This window comes from Hemiscyllium ocellatum, chromosome 10 (genome assembly GCF_020745735.1).
Source record: "Hemiscyllium ocellatum isolate sHemOce1 chromosome 10, sHemOce1.pat.X.cur, whole genome shotgun sequence".
Taxonomy (NCBI): Eukaryota; Metazoa; Chordata; class Chondrichthyes; order Orectolobiformes; family Hemiscylliidae; genus Hemiscyllium; species Hemiscyllium ocellatum.
The window spans coordinates 102,362,583-102,378,617 of record NC_083410.1 but is presented as its reverse complement, the minus strand read 5'-3'; the positions used below and the strand labels follow the sequence as shown (position 1 = coordinate 102,378,617).

Here is a 16,035-nt window from a genome sequence, read left to right as displayed (position 1 = left end):
TACAGCATCTCTGCTACAAACTACAATGCTCCAGACATAGGTACCAACACTGATTTTTTACATCACTGAAACAATCATTAAGTAGGAAGATGAATATTTGAACCTACATGTGCCATTAAACTACCGTTTATTAGAAATAGCTCATGGTCACGACATACTTAATGTCTTGCTGGTGATATGAGCACACCATTACATGACATGGTCAAATAAAAAAAGCAATACTCAATTCCACCAGCACCCCATTCTCCAAAGCAAACGCTGTCTTCTAAAATACTCATATCTGAAGGAAAATTTGCATTCTACCTCTTTCTTGCTATGAAACAATCAATCCTTCCCCCAACACTGAGGTCACATCACACCCTCACCTCCACCCCCAAGAAATGAACAAACTCTCCTCGTCTTAGTTTAATTATCTCTACAAACTAACACTTCCTGATCTGAAAAGTGTATTTGATCTGGACTGGGAAATGTGCTGAAGGATGCAAGCATCACTCACAGCACCAGTAGCTGTTATCCTTCCAAATTGAAGATAGTGGTGAGACGTTTTTAAACCTCTACAGTCCACTTGGTGTAAGTATTCCAACAGTGCTGTTCAGAAGAGGGTTCTACGTTTTTGACTCAGCAACAGTGAAGGAATAGAGATAAAGTTCCAAGTCAAGATGTTGTATGATTGAGACGGGGGGTGGTGGTGGTGGTGGTGCTTGCAGACAGTGGTATTTCCACTTGCCTGGCCCTTGTCTTTCTAGATGAAGGATGTCACAGGTTTAGAAGTTGTTTCAGTGATCTTGTGGATGGTACACATTTCTGATGTTGTGTGCAGAGGCAGAGAAAGTTCACAGTACTGGATGGAGTGCCAATCAAGCAGTTTGCTTTGCCCTAAATGATGTTGACCTCGAGTGTTGCTGGAGCTGCACCATCCACGCAGATGGCGAATATCATGCTCCTGACAGGTGCCTTGTGGATGCTGAACAGGCTTTAAGGAATCACAAGGCAAGTCACTCTCCACAGAATTCTCAGTCCTGCCTATTCTTGCATTTGTTTGGTTTCAAGTCAGTTCAGAGGTCAACAGTAATCCTGGGATATTTAAAGTGATAGTCACAATGATAATGCCATTGAATCTCAAAAGGAGATGATTAAATTCTCTCTTATTGAAGGTAGTCATAACCTGGGAAATGGGTGATATGAATATTACTTGCTACTCATCAGTCCAAGATTGAATGTAGTCCTGGTCTTGCTACATATGGACATGGAGGAGAAAGTGAAGACTGCAGATGCTGGAGATTAGAGTCGAGAGTGTGGTGCTGGAAAAGCATAATTGGTCAGGCAGCATCCAAGGAGCAGGACAATCAATGTTTTGGGCATAAGCCCTTCATCAGGAATCAGCCCAACTGGCTGTGCTTTTCCAGTACAACACACTCGACTCTATATATGGACATGGTCTGTTTCAGTAGCTAAGGTGTCACAAATGATACTAGACAGTAGTACAGATACTCTACTACGCATCAGCAAACATCCTCACATCTAACCTTATGATGGAAGCAAAGTCAATGATGATGTACCTGAACATGGTCAGGCCTTAGTCACTGCCCTGAGGAACACCTAGAATGATGATTTGGGGCTAAGATGATTGACCTCCAATAACAAGCTCTTTGCTGAACTAGATATGACTCCAATCAGTGAAAGATTTTTCCCTGCCTCCTACTGATTGATGGTGTTATGTTCAGGTTCATTAATGTCACACTCAGTCAGGTACATCCTTGATGCCATGTGCAGTTACTCTCACCTCTTGAATTCAGGGTTTTTGTCCATATTTTGACCAAGGATGTAAATAAGTCAGGAACTGAGTGGCCCTACCAGAAGTTAAAGTGAGCAGGCTACTTCTGCTGAATGGCACTTCCAAAGTCACCTTCCATTATTCCCCTGGGGTGTAAGGGTGGATTGATAATACAGTAACTGACTGGATTAAATGTGCCCTGCTTTTGTGGACAGGACATAAGAAAACAACTTTCCGTATTGTCAAGTAGATGCCAGTGTTGTAACTGAAATGGTTTGATTAGGGACACAAGGTCTGAGGCACAAATCTTCAATACCACTATTGGAATGTTGTTGGGGCCCAGAGCCTTTGTTTTATCAAGATAATCAGCAGTTTCATTGCATCACATGGTGTGAATTGAATTGGCTAAAGATAGGTATCTAATGTGCACAACCATGGACGAAGCAGAGATGGATGTTGGATTTCATTTGTGTGTCAAATATTTTACTTCTCTGGACTATGAACTTGCCTGGCAACCTCTCCATCAGTTAGTAGCAGAGTGTAAGTGTTAAATAAATACTGTTATATACCGTGCTACTGAAAGTGCTAAAGAGAATCACAATTCCAATTCAGGAAATTCTGGTCACTCAAATTGAATAATAATTTATTTATACAAACTAAAAATACAGAAACAAAAGTGTCTTTAATCAAAGATTCACTTACTTGATAGATTGCCAGTCCACAGTAACTGTTAAAGGAGAGCTTCTATTCGGAGTGAATGACCGACTGCGACATTCTGGTGCTGAACACTTTAGAAAGAATTTGAACTTAGTTTCCTAAAATAACTCTGAACACAAGTAATTTTCTTTTGTCAGACATATCAGCACAAAAATATACCTTTGTAGGGAGCGTGAATTTTCCATCAGGAAGAGGGAGGCTCTGAGTATCTCCGCACGTATTACAAGTGAAGGCCATTCTAGTGCAGAAAGGTTTGACGTTGCTGACACGGACAACTGTCCCACGCAAGGAAACATATTTTCCATAGCAGTTAGCTCGCAAATTTTTCAACGATGTCAAAGGCTCATAGTTAAAAACTCTAAAAAATTACATGCATAACAAGGGATTTGAGTATTTATTTTCATCAAGTAAACAAAATTTAAAGAAAAAATGGGGACTGGCAGTAAATACTGACCTTACCAATGACATCCCACATCCCATGAAAGAATAAAGAAATTACAAAGTATTTACAAAACAGAAATGATTTTCTCCTTCCTATACAGAACGTCATCCTGTTAAATATAGAACTAAACTTCAGACTCTAAATCTACACATCACTGAAGCACTTCAGACCAGTACAGAATTATAACTATAGCTACAATCTTGAGTTAGAGAACAAATGTGATGATTCTAGACTTAGAATCATAGAATCCCCACAGTGCGGAAACAGGCCCTTTGGCCCAACAAATCCATACCGACCCTCCAAAGAGTAACCCACGCAGGCCCATTCCCCTCCCCTGTTATCCTATATTTACCGCTAATAATTATACCTAACCTACACATCCACAAACACTATGGACAATTTAGCATGGCCAATTTACCAAACTTGCACATCTTTGGATTGTGGGAGGAAATCCACACAGACACGGGGAGAAAGTGCAAACTCCACACAGACAGTCACCTGAGGCTGGAATCAAACGTGCATCCCTGGGCGCTGTGAGGCAGCAGTGCTAACTACTGAGTCACTGTGCCACCTCAGGTTCATGGCAAATTCTAGCTTAGTCGGAATTCTTGAAAAGAAAACGACAAAACTTCTAAAATCTGGAGCACTGCAGGGAGAGTCGCAATAAAAAGACCAAAGAAAGCCACAATTTCTTAGAATCTACTGACACTTCCATCACTTGTGCATATGACAAAGCAAACTGCACAACAACCAACAAAACATTTCCAGAACAAAAATGTTTTTAATGCACAATAACATGGTGGAATGGATAAAGCACTGTCAATGTCTGGGATCGAGCACCAACAAGAGGAAATCTGTGATGGATTTCAGATTTTCCCAGATTTTAAACTACCCAATGAAAATAAACATTGTGCAAATTCACAATTAGGCCTGAATTTAAATCATGCATTGTCAGTGAAAGGTCACATCAATCAGTCCATAAAAGGTTAGATATAAAATGCACAGTGCAGGTAAGATGCTGAATACCAGTACTTAACGTGCAAGTTATTTGATAAGATGACATACTATTTGTTTTAAAGATCATGAAAAGTTACATTTATTGCCCATCCCCAGTTGCTCAGGAGGTAGTTGTGAACCACATTCCTGAACTGCTGTAGTCCATCTTGTGAAGACTCTTGGTGTAATGTTACAGTACATCTTATTGAGCGTACACTCTGTTCCCACTGTCCAAAAATAAACCAGGTAAATTAAATAAATGTTGTAAATGTCAAGCAATATCCACAAAAAATGTCTGCTTTTAAGACAGCTTGATTTCGGATTGCGTACCTGCATTAATATTTGTTGAGAGTCAAATGAATGTCCGATGCCAGGAAAAATTATCTTAACAGACAAATAGGCACTCAGATGGTTCGGAAATTCTGTTTCGGAAAATATTCCCAAATAGCCAAAAAACGTTTTTTTTAAACTTACCTTGCGTGAATGAAAGGGACATTTACAATTGGAACATCTTCATTCGGTAGTCCTTGCTCCAACTGAGCTGCCTGTTTTTCAAGGTCTCTAGTTATTACCTAAATGTGTGCAATATAATTAACATAAATTAAGCCTAAAGTTCAATTCACTTACAATAAAACTGTGTAATAATACTTTGTTTTCAAGATGGTACTTTGCAATAGTGGAAAGCAGTTCATACTGCTGCAAGATAAATAATGAAGAAAGAAATACAACTTTTTACATTTTTTCCAAGTAAGTGAAGCAATACAAAATGAATTTATTTTTACAATATTAAAGTGTACAAGTGTTGCCTTAGATGTATATTTACATAGAAAAGGGTCATGTAATACTTAACCTGATGAACTGCCAATCCCAAGCAATCCAACAGTTTTTCTGGCATTTCCCTCAATTCAGTGGCTAAATTTGGCATCAGAGCTTTCAACTCTTCATCATTTACAAGCTCTTTAAAGTCAATCAGGATACTTCCTTTTCTTTCTATTTCATCCTTTGGGGAGAAATATTTTACATTTTCAATTTAATTGCACGTCCTTTTTTTTTCATTGCTATTTGTGTAACAACTAGCATCAAGATAACTGATTTTCTTTTTCTTAATATGTCCATAGTATCAAAGAGTGCTGCATGTCATTGATGAAACTATGCTGACTTGCAGCATTGTTATACATTTCAAGATACAAAGTAGTGAAGTTAATCTGTTCTTCTACTGCTAAACATTTAAACAGTATGGCAAAAGTCAAGTTGAATTCTTAATTCTACCAAATGCTCACCTTTAATTCATTAATTAAAATTAACACATCGTAGAAAAAACTTTGTTCACAATAAATAGTAACACCTTATAAATGTTATTTCCTTAGCACCAGCCTCCACTAGTTAACCAAACTGATTCTCATACAGTCGTAGATTTGAACTGATTAACTTGATAATTTTAGGGCAATGATGGCCCCTGCCCTATGATGCCAGGTATTTACAAGTGCCATGTAAAGTCAGGTAAAGATGGTTCACCTTTCCACCATTGCAGGTGATGGTAATTCAGTATTTGTGGCATTGATGTTACCTGCACTTGTCACTCTTGGCTTGGATGGCTCAAATTCTGGAGCATACTGTCATTGCCAAAGGAATTGACCATCATAGTTAAGAAAGGCACTTCACAAACAGTAAATATTGAAATTAGCAAAAACACAGCACCAGGATTCTTACCTTGTCATACAAATCAATATGATTTGTGAAAAATTTTTCAAATGCACTAATCTTCTGTACAAAAGGGGAGCTCCCAACATAGGCTTTAAAAGAAAATGTCAGAGGATCAATTTTTTTTCCAAATCCCTTAGTATTTTAACACACAGTTGGTCCAAGCACAAATAAAACTGCTATGATTACTGAAAGTTGAGCATTTCTGTCTTCAGGAATTCAGTTCATGGAAATGAACCAGTCTGTCTACTATTCAAATCTCGAGATGGGACTCGGAGCTACCTTCTAAGGTACTCTAAAGCAGATGTTAGAAATAGCCTAAATCATTCAAAGCTATTCTATAATTTCCCACAGTGAAGATGAGAAGATAATAGTACAAGCCTATAAACAAATCAATTCACTTTACAAATATATGGACTATGATCATTATTCTATTTGTAATGCTCTGTCACATATATGCAATCAGACCAAACTCGACAGGGACAAAGTCACAAATGCATCTGCACTCTTAAAATGCGAGAAAGAAACCAATTATCTGACTTTAAAAGTAATTTGCAGGGAGGCTCTAGCCATCAAACAAAATATCTGACTTCAGGTACACCTAGAATATTTGCACCTTAGCTTTTATCACTTCAAACGCTTTACATTCCCAAATAAGAAAGAACTACATACCAACTTTATAAGGAATCACAAAAATTCTTTCACAAACAAAAGGAAGGAATTTTTAATCTGTTTAAAATCACAAGAACATTATGGTTCCATCTGATAATGTTAAGCAGTTAAGTTCTGAATTATTTCAAGATTACATGCTGTTTTCATAAATTTCCACTTGCACAGCATTTTATTTCTTGATTCCGTCATCCCAATTTTCCAAATACAGATTGCAAAATGATGTTATGACCTAAAACCTCTTGTGAGGATACCTTTGAAAGGAGGTATTAGAGATTGATATTAGAGATACCATTTTTGCAATTGTTACCTATATTGTACAATTAACCTGCACCTATCCCACTCATTCAGTCACAGTTTTGAAATGATTAGTTGGTAAACGATGGCTTCTGCCCTATGATACTGGATAGTTAGAAGTGTCACTTGAAGTCAAGTGAAGGTGGTTAATTTTTCACTTATTGTAGTCATAGCCTAGTATTTGCGTCATTTATACCTGGAAAGCTCATGCTCTGCTCTAAGGCAGCCGAATATATTGTTATTGCTGATCTTGCCAATGAAACTGACCATCAGTAAACAGTCCACATTCCCAAACATACGAAAGACGGAAGGTCATTGAAAGAGTTGTCAAAGTTTGCTCACATTATGATACCATTCCACCCACATCCTGAGACTTCAATGATTGATTTCTGACAATCACCTTCATTTGCATCAGGTACTTCATTTGGTCAGGCGCTACAGCATTTTATATTAAACCTGAATATGATTTTCATTTTCCCAGAGCTCCTCGATCATCCAAATTATCCTGAATTGTTACACAGGACGCCCCCACCCCCCATATTCACAGGTCAGGTTTGTGCAGTTTCAGTTACTCATGGGTCACCGCAGCCCAAACATATTCTAGGGAATGTTCCAGAACCAGGAGGCTGCCAGGAAAGTACGTTTCCCATTTAAATGAATGGGTTCGCACCTATCTGCAGTTTCTGGCTTCTGTGGTAGATCTTAGAACTTATCCCCTGAGGGTACAGTGGGGGCAGGGGGGGTGTGGAGGACCACTATACTTAGCATTAGTGATTGTTCAAATTTCCCAGTGATTTGGATCAAACAAGGTCACATATTTTGTTTAGACAATTTTTTAGAGCAAGTTGCATTAATAGGTGGAGATGCTCATTGCCTGGTGATTAATTCTGTTCAAATATTAACAGTTCTTTCGCATGCTTTAAACTTGTCCAGCATTTGACACGATACATTAATGGTCATTCTTCAAATAAGAGTTTATGGTGTAGGGGGTGACTTAATAGGTTGGAAAGAGGATTGGTTAGCTGATAGAAAACAAACAGTAGGTATAAATGGGTCATTTTCTAATCGGCAAGATGGAACAAATATTGTGTCACAAGGATCAGTCAAAGGATTAGCTTTTACATTTCTGAAAATTATGTGATTGAAATTGAAGATACAAAAATAGGTCAGAAAATAAGTTAGGAAGACAGCAAAAGGAGGCCACAAAGGGATGGAAACAGTTGAAATTAGATAAAGATCTGGTAAATTGAGCATAATGTGGGAGAATATGACATTGTCCATTTGAACAAAAGAATTGAAAAAATTCTATTATCTAAACGGATGAGAGTCTGCACAACTCTGAGATGCAGTGGGATCCTGCTGCATTGATGCATGGATCGTAAAATGTTTATTATACAGGTATAGCAAGTATTTAGGATAGCTAATAGAATGCTATTGTTTATTTGAAGGGAAATTGAAATCAAAGCTCATGGGGTTAAATTTGCATTTTACAGGGCATTGGTGAGACCACATCTGGAAGATGGTGTACAGTATTAATCCCCTTATTTACGGAAGGACATGAGGGTGTTAGAAGCAGTTCAGTTAAGTTTACTGGACTAACACCTGATATGTACAGTATGATCACTGAAGCAGGATTAGACAGGCTAGCATTAAATCCTTGCTGTTTTGAAGAATAGGTGTCTTGATTGAAACATGTCAGATTCTGAAAGATGCGGGAATGATGCCCTGTTGTGGGAGAAAGTAGAACTGGGGTTCACCATTTCAAAATCAGGGTGATTCATTTAAATAGTAGGTGAGGAGAAACTCTTTCACGCAGAAGGGTGCGATTCTTTGGAATTGTCTTCCTCAAAATATAGTGCAGGCAGAATCTTTGAATATTTTTATGGGCGAGTTGGACAGTTTCTTGATAAGCAAGCAGTTAAAGGTTATCAAAGGAGAGACAAAAATGTGGGGTCGAGGTTACAATTCAATCAGCCTTGATCTCATTTGATGGCTGGGCTGGCTCAAGGAGCCAAGTAGCATATACCTGCTTCTAATTCACGTTATTGTGTTTTTACATTTGATTGCAATGGTCAGTTTTGGATTTCATCTGGGGTCAAATCAACCATGCATGATAAGAACAAGGAACAGGAGTAGGCAATTCATCCCCTCAAGTCTGCTACACCATTTAATATGATCAAGGTTGATTTCAGCTTGGCCTCAAATCCATTTTCCTGTCTGCTCCCCACAACCCTACAATCCAATACTGACTAAAAATCCATCTACTCTGTAAATATACTTCATTTACTAGCATCCACCACACACACTGCGGTAGTGAATTCTACTGATTCATGACTCTTTGAAAGTAGGAATTTGTCCTCATCACTATTGCAAATCTGCTACTCAATATCCTAAAACTGTGATCTTGCATTCAAGATTGCTCCACAGGGGGAAATAGCCCTCGTGACATCTAGTTTGTCAATTCCCATTAGCATCTTATTTACTACAATCAGATCCACTCTCATTCTTATAAACTTCAAAGAATCTAAGCCAAAACTCTCAGTCTTGCTTCAGAAGACAAACCCCCTCATCTCTGGAATCAAACTACTGAATCTTCTCTGAACTGCCTCTAACGCAACTACATACCTCCTCATGTTAGGAGACCATACCTTTCAAAGTCAGTGTAAAGGTCAACCTCCTGATTTTTAGCCTGAAACGTTTGTTTGGAAAATTCAACTTTTACATAAACATATACTTTAATTGAAGTTATTTCCAAAACAAGTAGTTTGAAAGGGAAGGCTCACCTTCTGAAAAGTAAAGCTTCCATCCTTTATATGGTATAAACTGATCCAAGGTTCCTTGAATTAGGCGTGGATGAGGTGTTATCTGTTGAAAAGCTAGAACAAAATGTGTCAATCAATAGTCAGAATTGCCGAGTAATTCAAATAGCTCGTTCACACTTCGCAACCATTTAATCTGCAATTCCTGTGGCAAATTACAGCTTTTAAATACTAATAACATCAGTAGCAATTTTAAAATTGACAATACAACTCTATCAGAAGAAAGTTCAGGAATATTTGAAAGCTACAAATGAGCTTAAAATTTCTTACACAAAGGTAATTTCAGTCCAAATAACTTTTACCCAATAGCAAATGAAAGTTTATTTTACTGGTAAGAGCAAGTGAATGTGACCCAAGTCAATTAAACCAGTTTGAATCTTGTTTGACATGGATTTTCCTGATCTCAAAGTCTATCCAGACTAAGAGAACTAAAGTCTTTTTGGGCTCTGACATGCTCTTGAAAAGTCTGTATTGATGTCCAAGTGGGAATGCACAAAACTAATTGCTACTTTTAGCAATCTAATTTAGAAAGGCCACATTGAGAAATCAAAAGAAAATCTTCTGAGATAAGGGCTAAGGCAGTTTGTTGCAGTAGTATCAAGGTAGCAAAGGTATTACATGGAACACCATTGAGACAACACTTACAGTATTACATACAGTTCTGGTACTCGCACCAGACTACATACCTGCCACAGAGGGATGACAGTGGAGATCACCAGATTGATTCCTGGGCATTTGCAACAATTCTATAAGGAGGCTGAGCCAACATTCTGAGTTTTAGAATTGGAGGTGATAACACAGAAATGTACATTTTTAAAACAATAGAATGTTGAATAGTTGTTTTCTTTGGCTGAACGGTCTAAAACCATGGGACACAACCTCAGAATAAAATACAAGCCATTTCGGAATGAAATGGGGAACCTTTTCACTCAGTGGGTGATGAATCTTTAGAATTCTTCACCGTAAAGTGCTGTGGAAGTTGAATCACGAAACACTGTTGTACATTTTCACACCCATGGCGATTTCTCAAATCCGTATGGGAGAGATGATTCCTCAAATATAACAGTTTTGGTTCAGTTTTCAGAGTTCATGAGTGAATAAACAGTTCAGTGCTAGAATTCAATTATAAGGTTCTAAACTTGTGTTTCTTTTTACAGGTGAGGGGTAAAGCGCATTGCTTGAAGAAAGCCTTTGTTTTAAGTTCAGTTTTGCAGAAATCCTGGTTGAAGCTGGATATGTAAAACAGTTTACTATCCCACATCAACATGGATAAATCTCCAGGACCTGATCAGGTTTACCCCAGAACTCTGTGGGAAAACAGGAAAGTGATAACACAGCCCCCTGCAGAGATATTTATATCATCAATAGCCACAGGTGAGATGATGGAAGACCTGAGGTTGGCTAATGTGATGCCATTATTTTAAAAAATGCTAAGAAAAAGCTAGAAAACTATAGGCCGGTGAGCTAGAGATCAGTGGTGGACAGGTTGTTGGAGGGGATCCTGAGGGATAGAATTGACATGTATTTGGAAAGGCATGGACTGATTAGGAATAGTCAGCATGGCTTTGTGTCTCATTAACTTGAGTTGTTAGGATAAGGAACAACAAAGATTGAAGGCAGAGCAGTGGTCATGATTGATATGGACTTCAGTAAGTCATTCAGTAAGTAACATATGGTAGACTGGTCAGCAAGGTTAGATCACATGGAATGCAGGGAGAACTTGTCATTTGGATACAGATCTGGCTCAAAGGTAGAAGACAAAGGGTGGTGGCAGCAGAGGGTTGCTTTTCAGATTTGAGGCCTGTGACAAGCAGTGCGCCACCGATCAGTACTGATCCAACTGCTTTTAGTCAAGTGATTTGGATGTGAACATAGGAGGTATGGCTAATAAATTTACAGATAACACCAAAATTGGTGGTGCAGTGGAAAGCCAAGAAGGCTACCTCAGGCTGTAATGGTATCTCGATCAGATGGGCCGAGGATTGCCAGAATGAGCTTAATTTAGATAAACGTGATGTGCTGTATTTTGGAAAAGCAAATTACAGCAGGATTTATACATTTAATGGTAAGTGCCTGGACTGTATTGCTGAACAAAGACCTTGGAGTACAGATTCATATTGAAATCGCTTGAAAGTGAAGTCGCAGGTAGACAGGATAGTGAAAGCAGCGTTTGGTATGCTTACTTTTATTGGTCAGTGCATTGAGCATAGAGTTGGGAGGTTATGTTACAGTTATACAGGACACTGATTAGGCCACTTTTGGAGTACTGCATTCAATTCTGGTCTCCAGACTATAGGAAAGATGTTGTGAAACTTGGAACGGTTCAGAAAAAGGTTTGTGCTATAGGAGAAGCTGAATAAGCTGGGGCTATATTCCCTGCAGCGTCGGAGGCAGAAAGGTGGCCTTACAAAGGTTTACAAAATCATGAGGGGCATGGACAGGGTAAATAACAAAGTGCTTTCCCCGAGGTGAAAAGAGTCCAAAACTAGAGGGCACAGGTTTAAGGTGAGAGAGGAAAGATAATAAAAGGGACCTAAGGGAAGTTTTCATGCAGAAGGTGGTGTGTGTATGAAATGAGCTGCCAGAGAAAATGGTGTAAGCTGGGCTGATTACAACATTTAAAAGGCATCTGGATGGGTATAGGAACAGGGAGGACTTAAGAGTGATATGGGCCAAATGGGACTAAGTTAATTTAGGATACCTGGTCAGCATGGATGGGTTGGACCAGAGGGTCTGTTTCCATGCTGGATATCTCTACGACTCCATGTTCAAAACAAAGACTGATATATTTCTAGTCAATAATAACACCAAGGAATACAGGATTTAGGCAAATGATCAGCCACCATCTAGAATGGCAGAGCAGGCTCAAGGAGCTGAATGGCCAACTTCTGCTCCTACATCTCTCAGAATAATTTTTGAGAACTGGCACTGTAGAGTTCAAATGCAACTCACGCCTCCACTCTCTGACAAATGTTCTTTGTCTGGATGGGCAGAGGGGGATGAAACAAAAGTCAGTGTAACTTAAAATATAATTGGATCTATATGTTTTCTAAATATCATGAACGTTTCCATGCTTACCTTTTAAAATGAAATACATTTGCCCATAAATGATAAGTAAAAGAAGTAAAAATAATTTTGCTTGATGGACTTAAAGTGCTGTAAGACATAGTGCTGAATAACCACAGAATTGTCAGGATAATTGCAACAAAATAGTGCAGAATTTATCAGAGTTTGGGTCAAAGACACGTATGCCAACAGAATCAAACACCACCAGAGGAAGAGATCACTTGTCCTAGATTGATATTTTATTAAGAAAGGTGTAATTAAGCAAGTCACTGTTACAATCAAAAACAAAACTGCAAAATGTCACCAATTGTCTGTAGAGAATGTAACAACTTATGGTCGCCTTTTCTCTCCTGAGGCAATTCCTCAGGGTGAAGGGTGACTTGTTTCTGCTCTTGATCTACAGTTTCTGAGATGGCTGAAAAGGCCAATGCATGAGCTGTCAAAAGTAGGTTAAGTGATACTTGGATGATGGGGAAGATGAGCTGTGCAGAGGTTTGTGTGATTTCTCCAATCTCAAATTTTCCCAAAAGCCTTCAAGGTTTATGCCTTCCTGAACACCTCCACAGACTCTCGTTAATCAGCAAAGATGTTTTACTTTCAGTGATGCTTTGAGGACATGCACAAAACATTCTTCCTGTCCTGGAGTGGATTTCTGGCTGTGAGCAATTGCTGAGTGGAAGAACTGCTTCAGGCACCTCCAAGCAGTGCATGTTGGTTTAGGAGAGATTGCTGCTGTTGGATCAACTTTCTTGTCACTGGATTTAGAGCCTTGGGTTTGAGATCCTGGTAAAAACATGAGCTTGCACACTGGAAGCAATGATGAATTGTGTGGTCTATGCCTGTAATCATTGACAGGCAACTCAAAAATATGGAAAATGATCTACATTTTCCAGGGTCTCATCACTGATCTTAACAAGGGAGAGTGAAGGGCGAGTTATAGTATAGTGAGTGTTGTTTGGAAGAAGTCTTTAATTTTCACTTTATAGAACATAGAACAGTACAGCACAAAACAGGCCCTTTGGCTCACGACATTGTGCCAAGATTTAATCCTAATGTAAAATACAGTAACTTAACCTACGCACCCATCAACTCACTGCTATCCATCATGTTCAGCAGTCATTTTATCTGTGATCTTTTATTGTTAGTACTTTTTATGAAAAGTCTATATCCTTGTCGGTTGCACAGAACAAGTCAACGATTACCTGGGGTTTAGGTTCTGAGCAAACCACACAAACATGCGCACGCATCAACATAGATACACACATGTCATCTGCCTATTGGAGTTCAATGATTTGGAAGACTTTGTTTTAGATTGAAGGTAGTCTGCCAGAGGAAAAATCATTGCAAGTAACCTCCTCAATTTCCTTTGTCCAGTGGCTGGAGTTCCTTCCAGGGTCTCAGTCATACTTTTTGCCCAGAGAGACACCAGACAAAGTGCAAAGAACAGGACCAAGTACTATATATTACCTTGCAGTCTGAAAAATAAACTGTTCCTCAATGCAACTTTAGAACTGCACTAAAAGTAATTTTAAAGTGACACGTTGACATCTGCCATTTTACACTATGTTCAGTTGTTCCAATTCATTTTTCGATTTTTTGTTTTACGAGCACTCCTCTTGCATTGCTATAAATTGTCAATCATCCCTGCCTTCTATCCTATCACAGCTTTCCCATTTTTTCCCCACTGTAAAGTTTTGCTCTTGCTTAACAGGTGTTATATCTCCAATTATTCCCATGTGGTAAGGTTGAATACATTTGGATTAGTTCAACTTCAGATAAGGTATTAGTAAGTTTTTACTGGGGACATAGGACAAGGTCTTTGGTCCTTCCAGTTTTTAAGCTGAAGGAATAAGAATTATATCTGATAATTAGCCTGGCAAGACAGTAGAGATATCAGAAAATGTAGATAAAAAATATTAAGAAGCTGGACAAATAGTTTTGGAAGCTATCACCAAAAGTGATATGTTTACATTATCTGCAAATTATCAGAAAATGCAATTGTGGAGATGCAATGTTGCACAGTGAATTGAAAGACAGTGTCAAAACTTGAAATAAAAAGTACTAACAATAAAACACAGATAAAGTGAAGACATGAAAAATAAAATAAATTGTTGGCAAAACCCAGGAGGTCTAGCAGCAGCTATGGGAAGAAAGCAGGGTTAACATTGAGTCAGGTGACTGTTCATCAAAAGTGCCCTGAGGTCTCCATAGATATGCAGGCTTCATGAATTAGGGACGCGAAATTAAAATTTACAGGCAGACAGAAGGAGTGGGTCTGGGTGGGATGCTCTTCAAACGGTTGGTTGGACCTGATAGGCAGAATGGCCTGCTTCTACGCTGTAGGGATTTTAAGAAGACATGATGTTAGTCAGGGACATTAAAATCAGAAGCACAGAAACCTGTTGGGGGGGGGGGGGGGGGGGGGAAGAAATCAACCAGGATAATGTTAGAAAGATAAGTGTACTCAATTTGGGAATGCTAGAATTGTAAGATAGGATAGAAATACATAGGATAGGATAGGATAGGTAGCTTGCAAGGTCAATGATTAGACTAGCTCTGGGCATGGAGAGACACCAGTGATTTCTAAAGGCTGGGGAAGCAGCACCTGAGGAGATGGATAAGCACCCAGAGCAAGTTGGGCCAAAACGTCAGTGTTGAACCACTTGAGGAATTGGTACGTGGACTCCCAAGGTCACATTCACTGGACTTACTTCCTGCACCTCTTCTGGTCTTGTCCCAGTTTCCTCTCCCTCTCCAGGGTCTGCCCCTCCATCCGCCTGCCGGACCCCCTCTGGGCCCTCTCCAGCTCCGGGCACCTCTCCAGTCGGAGCACATTGCGGCCGATAGCCCAAGAGGGAAAGGGGAGGGGGGGGCGGGGGGCGAGGGAAGGCTGTACCTACTCCCGAAGGTACTACTCTCACGGCCACAGCTCTTCCAATCAAACTACAGGTAGCCTTTCCCCACTCTGCAACCTATTGTCAGACATTGTGTTTCAAGGCAGTAACCGTTCGGCCAGTACACAACCGCCAAACCGTTTGAAAGCTCCCCGTTCCCGCGTCCCGGCGGAGAGTGGGAAGTCAGGAACCACTAACGCGCGTGCGCTAGAACAAGGGGCGGAGATCAGAAATGCGCATGGGCGGGGAGCTAAACGTTCGTGCGTAATAGGGCGTGGCCTGCGTAGCGCTCACGCATCGGGTCGGACCCTATAGAGCGATTGCACGTGAGGGTGGTCGAATCCAGTGGGGCATGTTAACATTAGGGGCGGGGTCTGCGTGACGTTGACGCGTGAGGTATGGGGTCAAAGGAGAGGGCAGGCATAAAGAGGCGGGGCCTGAGGGACGGGCACGCTTGCGCCGGAAAGCGAGCGTTGATCGTTTTGAATCGGGGGGTGGAAACGGAATCCAACGGTGACGCGCACGTGTGCGTGGTGGGGACAATACGGGCACTCGGCGACGCGCCTGATGATGGGAGGCCTGGGTCAAGCGCGTGACGACGCCGGGAACGGAATGTGCGCAGAATGGAGTGGGTGGGGTTACGTGTGCAGGGACGCATGC

The 16,035-nt window shown here is 40.0% G+C and overlaps 1 protein-coding gene across 1 annotated transcript in view; it reads right to left on the bottom strand.

The window, feature by feature from the left end:
* The window catches only part of mcm8 (minichromosome maintenance 8 homologous recombination repair factor), a 33,949-nt gene extending 18,401 nt beyond the window's left edge, over positions 1-15,548 (bottom strand). The window contains exons 1-7 of the mRNA XM_060831820.1: positions 15,193-15,548; positions 9,380-9,472; positions 5,640-5,722; positions 4,780-4,929; positions 4,404-4,501; positions 2,651-2,849; positions 2,477-2,562 (exon numbers count right to left, since the gene is read on the bottom strand). Coding sequence (XP_060687803.1) covers positions 2,477-2,562; positions 2,651-2,849; positions 4,404-4,501; positions 4,780-4,929; positions 5,640-5,722; positions 9,380-9,472; positions 15,193-15,316 — 833 coding nt within the window. The 5' untranslated portion in view covers positions 15,317-15,548. The remainder of the gene's footprint in view (positions 1-2,476; positions 2,563-2,650; positions 2,850-4,403; positions 4,502-4,779; positions 4,930-5,639; positions 5,723-9,379; positions 9,473-15,192) is intronic.
* Between the last annotated feature and the right edge of the window lie 487 nt (positions 15,549-16,035).